Source organism: Carex rostrata, chromosome 18 (assembly GCF_964058835.1).
Source record: "Carex rostrata chromosome 18, lpCarRost1.2, whole genome shotgun sequence".
NCBI classification, from domain to species: domain Eukaryota; kingdom Viridiplantae; phylum Streptophyta; class Magnoliopsida; order Poales; family Cyperaceae; genus Carex; species Carex rostrata.
The window spans coordinates 7,550,499-7,566,110 of record NC_135935.1 but is presented as its reverse complement, the minus strand read 5'-3'; the positions used below and the strand labels follow the sequence as shown (position 1 = coordinate 7,566,110).

The following is a 15,612-nucleotide window of genomic DNA, read 5'->3' as shown; positions in this document are numbered from 1 at the left end:
GTGCAAACGTCTCATAGTAGTCTATACCGTAGGTTTGTGTGTATCCTTTGGCCACCAAGCGAGCCTTGTACCGTTCTATGGTTCCATTACTATTATATTTAATCTTATATACCCATTTACACCCTACGGGTTTTTTATTTTGTGGAAATTGTACGATTACCCATGTTTCATTTTTTTCAAGAGCTTTTAGCTCTTCTTTCATAGCTTTGATCCAAACCGGGTTATTAACGGCTTCAAGATAATCATTTGGTTCTTGTTCTTTTTCAATTGAGGTCAAGAAGGCTTTATGGTTGGAGGAGACATTATCATACGAAATAAAATTTTGTATAGGGTATTGTACCTTGTACGTTATAAAATCTCTTAGCCTTGTTGGAGGATTCTTTGTTCGGACGGACCTTCTCAAAGGTGTTCCTTCTATATTTTGACCTTCTTCACTTGATGAAATTTCTTCTAATTCCTCCTCATTTTCACTTTCATTGTCATTGTCATTTTCATTTTCATTTTCATTTTCATTTTCATTTTCATTTTCATTTTCGGTTGTGGTTCCAATTTCAATTGGTCTTACCTCTTCTATCAAAGGATTGGATTGGGGTAAAATATTCTCTTCGAAAGATTCTATAATAGGCTCCTCATGTATTTTTTCTTTGTAATATGGCTCATTTTCTACAAAAGTTACATCTCTTGAAATGTATAATTTTTTGTTCTTAGGGTCATAGCATTTGTATCCCTTTTTTTGTGATGAATAACCCAAAAAAATGGTCTTAATTGAGGTGTGATCCAACTTGTCTTGTTTATTATTTTTGTGTACATAGCATGTACAACCAAAAATTTTCAAATGCTCTATATTAAGTTTTCTTTGGTAAAGGATTTCTAATGGGCTTTTGTATTCTAAGTTAACACTTGGCAATCTATTTATTAAATATGTAGCGGTAAGAACGGCATCCGACCAATAAGTTTTTGGAACATTATTTTGAAATAAGAGTACTCTAGTAATTTCAAGTAAATGTCTATTTTTTCTCTCGGAAACACCATTTTGTTGAGGTGTGTAAACGCATGTTGTTTGATGTGCAATTCCTTTTTCTTTAAAGAATTTTGAAAATTTTTGATTTACAAATTCCGTTCCATTATCGGATCTAAAAATCTTAAGTTTAGCTTCATATTGATTTTCTATGAATTTATAAAAATCTAAGAATTGTGAGAATATTTCACTTTTATCTTTCAATAAATATAACCAAGTTATTTTAGAGAAATCATCAATAAATATGACAAAATATTTGTATCCATTATAAGAGTTAATTGGGGCGGGTCCCCATACATCCGAGTGGACTAAATCAAATGGTTTCCCGCTTTTACAACTTGATAATTTAAAGGGCAATCTAGTATGCTTTCCTAGCTTACAAGTCTCACAATTTCTATTATCTATTTTTGAAAAATTAAAAACATTCTTTAAAATCTTGTCGGAAGGATGCCCAATTCTTCTATGCCAAAGTACTCCTAATTCTTCATTTTTGGTAGTATTGAGATTGAATTTTTCTTCATTCAAATAATAAAGCCCATTTTCTAGAAATCCTTCACCAATCATAATCTTGGTTATCCGATCCTGAAAAATCACATTTTTTGTCAAAAAAATGAGTTCACAATTTAACTCATTTGTGATTTTACTAATGGATAATAAATTGGATGAGCAATTTTTTAAATACAAGACATTTGGTATTATTTTTGAGAAAATAATTATTGAGCCTTCTCCAATAATTTCCATTTCATCACCATTTGCCACAGTTACAAATTTTTTGGTTTCGTATTTCCTAAAAGAGGATAATAATTTCTTATTTCCGGTCATGTGATCTGTGGCACCCGAATCCAATATCCATTTAGAATTATTTGAAAAATAAGTTAGATTTGTAACACAAACCATACCAGAGGTCTTTTGTTTTTCCTGTTTTTTATCTAGCAACATGGAGAGCTGCTGGATCAAATGCCTCATGGGATCCCGTGGGTCTGAAGCTGTGGTGATTTCAACGGACGGTCCAGATCTCCCAGCGACACAGTCGCTGCCTTCTCCATCCGCTAAAAACCCTCTCTTCTCTCTTTCGCCTATGCCCCGTTCCCAGCCGCCTCTTTCCCCTTTTCGATCTCCGGCTCCGCCTTTCTTGTGCCACTTGGGTCGGAGGTGAGGGTAGAGATACCAGCATCGGTCCCTGCTATGTCCCTCTCTTCGGCAATGATCGCACCTCACCGGTGCTTGGTCTCCTCTTACCTCCGACCTGTGGCTAGGGTTTGGTCTCGCCATTACTGAGAATGCTTTGGTTTCAATTTTTTCGGGGGATTGAACCACCATGACAGCCCTTCTAGTTTCTTCCCTATCTACCATGGCTGCCACCTCATCTGGGGTTGGTAATTCGGCTAGTAACAGGATTTGAGACCTCACTGCCTCATATGTGGAATCGAGGCTTGCTAGGAACTGAAAAATGTCATCTTGCTCTTCTCGCTTTTGAATTTCAGCGAGATCGGTTGTGGGAGGCCGGTATACCCTAAGTTCATCTTTCTTCTTTTGAAGGTAACCGTATAATTCCATTGTTGGTTGCCCTTGTTGCTGTTTTGCTTGTTGGTAATCACGTTGAATTTGGTAGATATGTGAGTAATTTTTTCTATGGCCATATAGTTGTTCGGCTCTTTGCCATATCTCTAATGCCGTATCTTTAAAAGAGAGCAACTCAGATACCTTTGGTTCCATTGTTGCAAGTAACCAAGTGATGACGGTATGATCGCTCACTTTCCATCTTGCAAGTGCTCTCTTTTCGGGTTCAGTTGGGGGATTTGATTGTTTAGGAGCCTTGCCCTCAGGATCTATATGCTCACTCTTTTCTCGGCCACTTAAGGAGAAAATTACTTGCCTTGCCCACACATGGTAATTTCTGCCATCTAGCATTACCCCTGTGAGTTTCTCATGACTTTGTGACATTGTGATTTTCGGTTTACAGCCACTGGTGCTGTTACTGGTATTGATTTACAGCTGCTTGTGCTGTTGCAAGAATTTTGATTTCGGAAATTCTGATTTACAGCTGCTTGTGCTGTTGCTGATTTTTCTCTCTTGAGTCGGGATTTTAATCCTGCTCTGATACCATGATGTTTTTCAGTAATTCTGAGATAATAGAATTGAGAGAAAAATTCTGTATATTATTAATATTGGCTGAGTTGTTACAATGGGTATTTATATGGTCAAAAGTGAAAAAGGGCTGTTGGAAAGAAAAGTAACGGTAACTTTTTTGTAAAGGAAAAAAGGTTGAGTAACTTTATAATTAGTTGCTCCCTTTATTGCCTTAATTTAGCCTATGATGATTATACCCTAAAAAAGGGTCCGCTGAGGCTAATCGAGTCCCTAATCCTATCTAATCCTATTTATTATTTTCAACACTTATTCTATTTATTTTCAACAAAAACATACTACTGTAATTACTTCTAAACCATGAAACTTTTTACTGGTACAAAAAGGAATCGACACTGGGCAGAGTAGACAAAAAGGAGCGATTCAAGTCTGATGCACTATCGGAGAGGCGCAGAACATACAAAGATAGGGGCGAGGATGCCATATGCAAGAGGAGCAAGGCGCTAGGTTTTCTTTTGGAGCAATTTTTGTTTGGCGCCAGGAAATGGAAAGGCACAGGGGAGGATCTGAATTCCAGAGAGAGAAAAGGAGAGAACGAAGAGGGGTATGATGGTCTTTTTAAATTAATTAATATTGTTTGGTAAATTTAGGTGTTAAGTTTTATTATTTTATTATTTTTGGGTAAATATGTGAGTTTCTATGATTTCGAAGGGTAAATATGATATTTTAAATTTTTGAGGGGGAAATATGTAATATTGAAGTTTTTGAAGGAGATACATGAAATCCCCCCTAAATAGTTAGGTGCTTTACCTTCAATCTTTACTTAAAAATAAAAATTTCGGTTACAAAATTGCATGTACAAAAGTTTGCACCGTATATTAAATAATAAAAACTAGCTTTTCAAAATATTCATACATTTAGGCATATAAAATAAAGATCAGATTCTATTATTTAATAATTCCAAAATTATACTATTATATTACTGTATTTTTCTTCTTTTCAATTAAAATTTTCTAAATAATTATACTTAAATTGTAAATTTTTTAAAACTTCTCAAAACACATACATCTACTTACACTGTTTATATCTTTTATCACACTTTCTATTGCATACAACTTATATTATATAACGTGCATGTTCCGTTTGAATGAGACTGGGTTAGTGTTAACTTAAAAATAGCGTTGATTTGGAGTGTTATTTTATGTTTGAGCATTTAACACAAAGTGCTATTTTTCTTTTGTTTTTGAAACCGCAAAAAAAAAAAAATTGTGGTTTGGAATTTCAAAACTGCAAAAAAAAAAATTACGGTAATTCAGTCTAAAGCAGCAAAAAAAAATTGCAATTTGGATAGATTTCGAAAAAACGCGAAAACCTGGATAACTTAAAAATTGTACGGCTGTTCGACAACAAAGGATTAAGTCTTCTTAAGACTTAATTTGCTTTCTTTAACTTCTGTAGCCAAACACTGATTCCTTAGCGTGGATTAAGAATATCTCCTTTAGTCTCTTTTTGTCCGGACCTTAAGGCACCTCTAACCCTTTCTTTAGCTTTCTTAGCTTTTATTCACATATTAAGATAACAAAACATCGGTTCCTTAGTACTCTTAAGCTCTTAATCCTTTGTTGTCAAACACCCCGTAATAATTTATCCGGCTAACCGATAATTTTTTTATAAATTTTTAATTTTCTTTTATGAGACCAGTGTTGGAATTTGGAAGGGAAATTTTTTTTTTCCGTAGAAATTAATAAAAATGTAGAGAGAAAAACAGAAAGAGTATATCATGATTTTAATTGGTAGAAAGATTGGCATGAATTCTGCCGATCTTAAAAAAAAAAAAAAATTAGAACAGTATAAAATATACCGATCCTAACTCATTTCTTATTTTCATTTCAGTTTTTTTCATGCCAACACTAGCCAAAAATGCAGAAACAAACAAATTTGAAGTATAGATCGGTAAGGAAATTTCCGATCAAAACATTGAGGCAAGTTTTAATTTGAATCAATCATGATTCATATTAATATAATATATAATTGGATTAAAATATTTATATTTTTATATCGGTTTGAGTAGTACCGATCAAAACATTTTTTTTTTCTGATCGGAGTTAAGATCGGTGAATTTTATACCGTTCAAAACTTTTTAATTTTTAATATCGGTAGAATTCCTACTAATCTTTCTACCAATCAAAATCATAATATACTCTTTGTTTTCTCTCTCTACTTTTTTTTATTAATTTTTACGGAAAAAAAATTTCCACTTGGAAGGAACTTTAATTGTAAAATAATTTATTGTAATCGACGCAGTCTTGGTCTCTTGGAAGGCTGTAAAATCAGAAAATACCGCAGTTTTGACTTTTGACTCTGGGTTCATTTGCACATGCTGTGGTGGGTGTGCCTAGAGACTAGAGAGGTGGTAATGTAATCTATCATCAATTATTCCAAAACTAGGGGGGCTAATTGTCTTTTCATGTCATTAGAAGGAAGTAGGCAGCTCACGACATAGAAAAAGCAACCGAGATTGGTTCTTTTTCCATGTAGAGAAAACCATCACACTAATCAAGCAAGGATAATTATTCAGAAAAAATCATCGTCAGACTCCTATCACACTAATCAAGTAAGAATGATCATTTGCATCCACAGGATACACATATCTCTTGAGTTTTTTCTTTAGTTGTATATTTTTTAGGGATCAACTAACAGTCCCCCTACTCCAGTCCCCTAAATGTCCCCCCTAACTAACTGATATATAAAATACGATAGGGACCACTAACTATATAGGAGACTACTAACTACTTAGGGGACCACCTATATTTGAAAAAAAATACAACTGGCATGTGCATGTATGTATACTTATATGTGCAAGTATTACCATATAATATATTAAGTATTCATACCTAAGACATTAAGTATTAAAAATAAAAACTGGACATCAACTTTCTTTTGTACATCCATCTTTTACACGTTTTTAGAAGCGGATTTTTTTGTTCGTTTAATATCATCAATATTTCTAACGATTTGTGAGAAATTTTGCGAATTTAAAACCACAAACATCTTCTACATAATTTTCTCTTTCAAATGAGATCCATGATGAAGTACTTTCGGGTTCTTCGTCATTCAAGTATTCACACCTCAGTGTGAAAATATTCATACATTGTCAAGTATTCTTCTTTAAAATGCCGAGTATTCATACTTACTCAGTAAAGTGTGAATATTTATGTTGTAAATTATTTCTGAGAAACCGACAGATGTGTCTTTGGCATTAACTACCTGGGAGATCACTACTGACTTTGGGGGGGCCACAAACGTCGCTTGAAAGCGACTACGATAGGGACCACATGCAGAAAACCAAGGACAAGCCAATTGCATGAATTGTTTACATATGACATTTATATTTCCAAAAAAATATATAACACATTAATTGTTCATACTTACACATTGAAGTTGAATTGTTATGTTGTAATGTAACTTAAATCAATTAATTTGTTTGGTACTTGAACATATTGATAGGTACCCAGAAAAATATTCATACTAATAATTGAAGTATGAATTGTTACATTGTAATGTATCTTAATTTAACATTTTTTAAAATTGATGATATTCAAGCTATTAATATATGAAACGGTAAATAATAATAATTAAGACAACAAGTATTCATATCTAGTTGGTCAAATTTTGTTGTTACTGTGATGCATATGTTTTTACTAATTTTTAAGACATGAAGTATTCATATCTACTTATACAAATTTTGGTGTTACTGTGATGCATATGTTTTACCAATAGTTAATACATGAAGTATTCGTATCTAGTCATTTATGTTATTATTTTTTTCATACATACTTTATTTGATTTATTGATATCTAAAACACTTAGTATTCCTACTTAAGTGTGAAGATGTGTATTGTTATTTATAGATAATAGCAATCATATTAACAATTGTATACATACCTATGAATTTATGTACAAATATTAATGTTAAAAATAAACTTTAATAAACCTCAACCATCTCCAATATTTATCAACAAATTTGTACATGCTGGTAATAAACACCTAGACGCTCCCAGTACCTATCAATACATTTACATTTTACAATATAAATATTTACCCTTTACTTATTAAGTGTGAATACTCGGCATTTTAAAGAAGAATACTTGACAAGATATGAATATTTACACACTGAGGTATGAATACTTGAACGACGAAGAACTCGAAAGTACTTCATCATGGATCTCATTTGAAAGAGAAAATTACGTAGAAGATGTTTGTGATTTTAGATTCGCAAAATTCATCACAGATCGTTAGAAATATTGATGAGATTAAACGGACAATAAAAACTCACTTCTAAAAATGTATAAAAGATGAGGGAATATGCTAGCATGCTATGCATAGCATAGAGCCCCTCCATGCAACGCCTTGGATTTTAACTTTTCAAAATCCTAACGGTCGATCCGAACCGTTCATCTTTTTCTCCATATTAATATGTGTTTGGGGACCAAATTTTACATTTTTTGGAATTTGTTTACTATTTCTTTAGATTTATTGAAAATCACTGTTTTTTTATGGTCCAGATTTGCTGAAAACAGCGATTTTCAATAAATATAAAGAAATAGTAAAAAAATTCCAAAAAATGTAAAATTTGGTCCCCAAACACATATTAATATGGAGAACAAGATGAACGGTTCGGATCGACCGTTAGGATTTTGAAAAGTCAAAATCTAAGGCGTTGCATGAAGGGGCTCTATGCTATGCATAGCATGCTAGCATGTTCCAAAGATGAGAATGTAAAAGAAAGTTAATGTCCAGTTTTTATTTTTAATACTTAATGTATTAGGTATGAATACTTAATATATTATATGGTAATACTTGCGCGTATAAATATCCATACATGTGTGCGTCACTTGTAATTTTTTTCAAATATAAGTGGTCTCCTAAGTAGTTAGTAGTCCCCCCATGTAATTAGTGGTCCCCTATCGTACTTTATGCATTAGTTAGTTAGGAGGGCATTTAGGAGATAGACTCAAGAGGAATAACATCTTTACTTTATTTTTTATAGACACTAGTTGTCTAATCTTATGTAACAACTACTTTGTAATTTTTTTCTATCAATAAAACTGTCTACCGTTTTCAACCAAAAAAAAAAATGTTATTTGGGTCGGACCCGGTTCAGGTGGACCGGAATCAATTTCCAGACACAACTGTAATGTTTCTGGCGTCTCCACCGAAAGCAACCCACCCCCATTTTTATTATTTTCTTTAACAAAATCAAGACCAACTAAAAAACAGAGAAAAAAAAGGTACCATTTCTTTTTCTTATTTATTATTTAAAACGATTGGTTCAAAATATATATAGCTACAGAGAGAGGAGAGGAGAGAGAGAGAGATATTGTAAAAAGGTTAGATAGAGGTGAAGAACTAACGAATGAGAAAAAGAGCGATAATAGTGAAAATATGGGTGAACACTAGGACCATAGCCTTTTGATTCGAAAGGTTTGTATAATCGGAATCGATATAATTTGAAAATTGATTGATTACGGTTCTTAGCGTAATTTCTTGCTTTATTTATTTATTTATTTTGGATTAAAAGGGTAAATTTCTGGTTGCAAGTTGTTGATTTAGGAGACTAAAATCCTTGATCGATTTGCTCATGCAGTTTCATTCTGATTGCGCCTTTTTAGTTTTGTGATTTTTTTTCTTTTTTTTTCCCCTCTTCTAGTTCGTCTGGGAGAACTTTGAATACATCAGATTGCCACTGTCAAACAACTCTAAAAAAAAAAAGAATACATCAGATTGAACCATTGCGGTTTTTTCTGTAAAATCATCATTTAATTGGGAGTTCTAACTGGTACTATTTGATTTACTGTTAAAAATATTTTGTAGATAATTTTCCAGTCTCGATTTAATTGGTTTTTACTCTGATCAGCCAAAATTTTCTAAATTCTCATGATTTGGGAAACATTTTTGACAGTTGGTTGAAGCTAATCGTGCTTTTGTTCAAAAATTGTGTGAATTTTTTTTTTCTTTGTTTTAGAAGTGTATCTTGGTGTACTTCTTAGTTCAATAATTGCCTATTCTTTCTTATAAAACACTTCTTTAACAACAACCTAAAGAGAGGGAAAATAGAAAAAGGTATGGCGGCGAACGGCACAGTTAAAATTATTCAGTGAATAGAAAAAGAACAACAAATTGGTTTTAGTTTCCATGAAATACATTGCCTCTTGGAAGATATAAAATCCGACTTTTAAGCTTTCAAATTCCTTACTTTTGTTAGTATTTTTTTACATTATAATTAGATATAATAAGTTAAATGTTGTACCAAATAGGTCCATTATAGTGTCTACATTGTTACTTACCAGGTGTTCCTTTATATTAACTGTTCAATTGTTCAATCGAGCTTAAAGCTTTACTTGACTTCGAAAATAAGGTTGTTTATTTGTCATTTTTTTTCTTGTGCATTTTCAGGATCTATTACCTCTCTCTCTTTCTGGTAAGATGATAAATCAGTCCATTTGCTCTTCATCAAAAAGCGCAGAAGACCAATCAAAATTTGATTTTGCAACTTGTAATGGAAGGAATGATCATGATATACCGAAACACATTTTGCCTGAACTTGATATGCGGTGAAGTGGACAGATGTACTTAAGCAGATTTCTGAATTTTTCATTGTTGAAACTTTAGTTTAGGCACATTAAGAGTATTTTTAGATTTATTTAGGCTAAAATTGAACAAGGAAGATTTGTACCCAAAGTGCTTTCAAGTGATTGAAAAAACTCTGAATTTGGAGAAGGTAAAAGGTTAATACAGAAGGGGAATTTAAAGAAAAGGAAGGACAAGGTAGAAATCTCCCTGATGTTGTAAAGTTTCATTGAGCAATGGAGGAATTTTAATAAATATTGGGGTTGACGGATAATTGCTAAGGGTATTGGTTCAACAGAAAACCTACATTTCAGACCTGAGCAGTTGAATCTTTCAGTTTCCAGGAATTTGGAGAGGAGGGGTGTAATAGAAGAACATTCAGATAGCATTTGCATGTTTGAACGTTAGAGAGTACAGAAAGGGCAAAAGGCTATAGAATTATGGGCTTACCTCAAGTTTCTTCAGGTCAATCTGACGGAGGTACAGCAATGGCACTGAGTACCTTCATCTCAACCTCCGTCCGTTCAAATTTAAATTCAATTTCAGTTTCAAGTTCCAATTCCAATACAGCTAGTCGAATGTCACTCCCTTCAGTCGGTGAATTGAAACTCAATTCGAATGAGAGGCAACACCTCCCAAAAGTACGAGTTGTGGGTTTTGAATCCCGGTCTAGCTCGTCTTCAGATGTACCCAGCCAGACAAATGTTGGTCCCCACCTTGTCAGAAAGAGGCTCCTCTCTCCTCTCAACACTGTCCTAAGGAAGCAATTCTATGGTGATTTATTGAATATTTCTCATTCGAACAGCAGTACACAAAATTTGGATAATAATTGTGATTCGGTGAGAAGGCTCAGTACTGATTCTTGTAAAAAGGTGTATTTCGGTGATTCTGGTTCGTTCAGAAATCTCGGGTTTCAAAATTCTGATTCATTCACAGATGGACCCATATTTGTAGAGAGAGATTTTAGCACCAAGCAAGAGCACTCGCCCCCTCCATCTCTCTCTCCACTCGGCCCCAAACTTCATGATAGAATGAGAAATGTGAGAGGGTTGAACTTTGAGGGCCATTTTTTGGATTTGCAAGAAGCAAAGGGGCTAAAGGAGAAATTTCCTTTTGAGGAGGATGAAATTCTAGAAGAAGATGGTCAAGAGAGCCCTAGTTTATTATGTCATGATGAGTTTGAGGTGTTCACACCTCGTGGTGGGGAATTGGGTAGGGGTGGTGCTGCATATATGTCTAATTTTGTGGGCTCACCTGCAAAATGTCATGTGAGGAGGTCGCTGGTTGGCTCATTTGAGGAGTCTCTCTTGTCGGGCCGTCTCTCTTCAGGGAACACAAATCAGGTCCCTTATTTTTTAACATTTATTTCATCTTTAAATGAGATGTGAAGTATGGATTTTGGTACCGCCATGATACCGTACCGAGTAAGCTCAGTTCTAGACAGGAAACATACAGATTGTTGATGGTTATCCAGCAATACATAGGTACAGACGACCTCCTACTACAAACACAATTCTATTTGAGAATTCCAAGTAAACTTTATTTGAATAACATAAAAAAGGTCGAAAAATCCAAAAAAGTAAAATAAATGTGCTGATTGGTACCAACAGGTGCTCATGTATACCTGACCGGTGCTATAATAACGGCGGATGAAAATGTATCAAATGGAAGTAGTTCTAGAAACAATTTGTACTTTGAACTCCTGTAATTTTGTTTAACTCTAGCTCTCCCTTTTTTTATGTTTCTTAAAACAGAACATAGATGGTTTTCTGGCGGTACTAAACATAACAGGTGGTACTTTCGCACCTCCAACACAGAAACTACCTTTCTCTGTCACAAGTATAGACGGTGACACTTCATTGTTATACTATGCCTCCATTGACCTAGCCGGGAGGTTATCTCCAAATAAGAGCACAAACCGTAACCTTAATTCTAGTCCTAATGCCAAATTCAGGAGGAGTCTTAGTGCCAATGATGAGTCAAGATCTGCCAAGAGCCGCTTGCGCATACCGGTCAAGGGACGTATTCAACTGGTATGTACCGAGTGCCGGTTTGTAAATTTGTTTCTCTTTCAAGTAAATCATTACTGTAAAATTTAATTTATTTACTTTTTGGTAGGTTGTAAGTAATCCAGAAAAAACGCCTGTTCATACTTTCTTCTCTAACTATGATCTCACCGACATGCCAGCAGGCACCAAGGTTGTCTACTTTATTTTATTTTTTGGTCTTTTATGTTGTTTTTTTTTCTCTTTCGGTATTGAGTATCTTTGTAGTAATTATATGCACGAGCTATTAAGTCACCTAAAGCAATAGAGGCAATGGTACTGACTGCCACTGGTAATAACTCGTCTGTTACAAAAGCTGGGAAAATAATGATTAAACTAATTTCCAACTGGTATTACCTGTGACTAGAATTTATGTATACTACATTTTTTTCATATATGGTGTTTACATAATTGTTAGGGCAGACATTCATGAGGCAAAAGGTGACTATTTCTTCGCCTATTTCTCCTAATAATATTGGTAAAGACGGGGGGCCAAAGTGTGAAAAGTTGTCAACTAATGGAGCTACAGATTGCAACAGTGACTTCTCTACTTGTAAGCCTTTGCCATCCCTTCTCTCAATAATAGTTTTTGCATTCTACTAGGAAAAAGAAGAGAGAGAGACATTGCCATCAAATGTAACCATTTGCAAAAACCTAATAAGATGCCTTTCAACATTGGAAGTAAATCATAGTATGATTGCATACATATTTGAGAAACATCAACATTCAACTGTATAATTACATTTTTAACTCAATCCTCAACAGATTTCTCTTCTCGAGAAAAAGTCAATGTCACTACTACAGACCTAAATATGGATAAGATCCATCTAGCTAATGGACCCCCTTGCAAAATGCCCATGAAAGCCAATGAGGGATTGACACCTGGCAGTAGTGGAGCCTTGAGATATGCACTCCACCTACGCTTCCTCAGCCCTGCAATCAAGAAAAAAGGTGCGGTAAGATCTGTACAGAGGACAAAATCAGATTGCTCATCAGCTGTTGTTTCAGAGATGGAGGAGAGGAGATATTACTTGTATAACGACTTTCGAGTTGTCTTCCCACAACGCCACTCTGACTCTGACGAGGGCAAGGTATGCAAATCTTTTCTCAATGTGCTTCCTCCGTACTATGTTGTAACTATGCTCTGCCATGTATTGTTATTGGTCAGAAATCAGATTTTGATCTTTACTTCTGGGTCTAAAATCTCTCCATTTTTATCTTTGGGTTTTCAGTTAAAGGTGGAGCATCATTTCCCAGCCGACCCAAAATACTTTGACATAAGCAACTGAAATAATTTGTATGTCTGTCAGAAACTCGACTGGTAGGGGTCGGGTATTGTATATATCACACTGACTGTGTCGTCTTTTTTTCTTTCTTCGTTTCTTTATTTATTGCCTTGAACAAAAACTGTACAGATACTTTCTCATTCAATGAAATCTGTCATTTCTAAAATTGCTTCACAAACTGCTCATAAAACTAAAAGGGGAGTGTCATTTGAAGTTATCAACATAACAATCCATAGGTCATTTAATTTGAAACTGGGATTTGTGATAACACAGCAAGTAGGGTTGCAAACGGATCGGATATCCATTTTTCAATACTATTATTTATTAAAATATTATTAAAAATATCAAAAAATATCAAAGTTCATAATATTTATCTAATTATAATGATAAATAACATAATTTTATTCATAATATATATTAAACTATATGATATATGAGGAGGGATCAAATTACAACAACTTTTGAGTTACAACAAGTTATTATAACCATTTTTTACATTTTCAAAGTTTAAATCGTTGATCCAAACTGTTTAACATGATCTCCACAATAAAATGTGCTTCCAGATCAAATTTTATATTTTTTAGAATTCCTTTTACTATTTATTAAGATGGGTACAAAATTCAATAGTCTGAATTTGACTAGTTTTTGTACCCATCTTAATAAATAGTAAAAAAATAAAAAAGAATGTAAAATTTGGTCTCCAAGCACATTTTATTGTAGAGATCATATTTAACGGTTTGGATCGACGATATGGACTTTGAAAATGTAGAAAATGGTTGTGATAACTTAATCCTTCATGATATTTATATACTATTTGAATAAATATAAGGGAAGGGACCCACTTACATCTTTTTTTGGTGACACTGAATTACATCTTACATTTTCGAAGTCCAAATAGTCGATCTAAACCGTTCAACATGATGGATCTATTAAAATGTGCTTGCAGATCAAATTTTACATTTTTTTTATTTTTTTACTATTTATTAAGTATTTTATAAAATTGTTGTTCTGAGACCATTGAACTTTTGAACCCATCTTAATAAATAGTAAACAAAATAAAAAAAATATAAAATTTGATCTGCAAGTATATTTTAATATATCCATCATATTGAACGGTTTGGATCGACTGTTTGGACTTTGAAAATGTAATCTGGTGTCACCAAAAAAGATATAAGTGGATCCCTCCTCTATAATTAGTGTTGAAAACTATATCTGTATCTGTATGAATAGTCGGATATCAGATATTCATATCTAATTTTCGGATACGGATCAGAATTTGAACAGATAATATATGATCCGTTTCACCCCTAACAGTAAGTCTCTTTATTTATTGCCTTTTAGATAACTTTTTATTCTATGGGACAAAAGAATTGGAGTAGTGGTTTAATTGTATTTTTATGTTTAAAATGCAATGTGTTTGGTAATTTTATATTATTATAAATTATGATAACTTTTCTACTGATAGTCATGAGAATTTATTTTCTGATAGCCGTACACTAATTATTATAACAACATATGATATAGTTATCTAATATCGTCATTTGTTTTTAACTTTTTATAAATAATAAAATAATAAATATCGAAATTACAAATATTGAATAAGTGGTAATTAAATTATTTTCTAATGATAGTGAGTTATAGCTATCGGCAAATAAATTTTCAGAATATCAATGAAAAATTACCATAATTGCTAATAATAATAATATATTATATATTTTATAGAATTGTATAATTATCTGGAAAGTAGTATTAAAACCGGAAATTTTTTATTCGTAGAAATTATAAAATTCGGACATATAGAAATAGAAATAATACCTTGTTTGTATAAAAAATAGTAAGGTCAGACTCGATAATATAGTAAGATCAGACTCATCGAGTTTGATCCATAGTTTTTTTTTTTTGAATTGTGGCAGAGAGAAAAAGAAAAATTTATGGATTGGACTCAATGATTCTGATCCATAAAAGTGTTGATTTTCTGTGGTACAAAACCCTCTGTATCTACGGATACAGAGATTTTTGTGCTGCGGAAAATCAATTAGAAAAATTATGGATCTCAGCCAATGATTCTGATCTATAAAGGGGTTGATTTTCTGCGGCGCAAAATCCTCTCGTAGAAAAATAAGTGGTTACAGAGGATTTTGTATCACAGAAAATCAACTCCTTTATGGATCAGAATCATTGACTGAGATCCATAAGGTTTTTTTTTTCCGCTGCCACAGTTAAAAAAAAAAAACCTATGGATCAGATTCAATAAGTCCGATCGTACTATATTTGATACAAACGAAATACTCTTTGTATTTCTGTACGTTTGAATTTTATAATTTCTATAAATAAACAATTTCCATTAAAACCAATGTCTCGCAAGGAATTCCGTGCTTTTGTCCCGTACAGAAAAAATGATTGAGAAATAATTAGGTCTTCTAAAAATGCTGTAAATTACAATGAGATTAGGGCTGTCAAAAAAGCTCGCGGCTCGTGGCTCGTTCGTGGCTCACCTCTAGCTCGCTCGCTAACAGCTCGCTCGGTAGTGGACCGAGCTGTTAAC

The 15,612-nt window shown here is 33.3% G+C and overlaps 1 protein-coding gene across 2 annotated transcripts; it reads left to right on the top strand.

Moving 5' to 3' along the window:
* The first annotated feature begins 8,402 nt into the window (after positions 1-8,402).
* LOC144569113 (uncharacterized) lies at positions 8,403-13,233 on the top strand. Of its 2 annotated transcripts, XM_078319304.1 has the most exons (7): positions 8,404-8,590; positions 9,563-11,079; positions 11,491-11,769; positions 11,855-11,935; positions 12,205-12,334; positions 12,547-12,872; positions 13,014-13,233. In XM_078319304.1, exons 2-7 carry the CDS (start codon positions 10,177-10,179, stop codon positions 13,068-13,070), a joined length of 1,776 nt encoding a protein of 591 aa, XP_078175430.1. In that variant the 5' UTR covers positions 8,404-8,590; positions 9,563-10,176; the 3' UTR covers positions 13,071-13,233. The 2 variants fall into 2 exon arrangements, with proteins under 2 accessions (XP_078175431.1, XP_078175430.1); XM_078319305.1 differs by lacking the exon at positions 11,855-11,935 and having other exon boundaries at positions 8,403-8,590.
* The last annotated feature ends 2,379 nt before the right edge of the window (positions 13,234-15,612 follow it).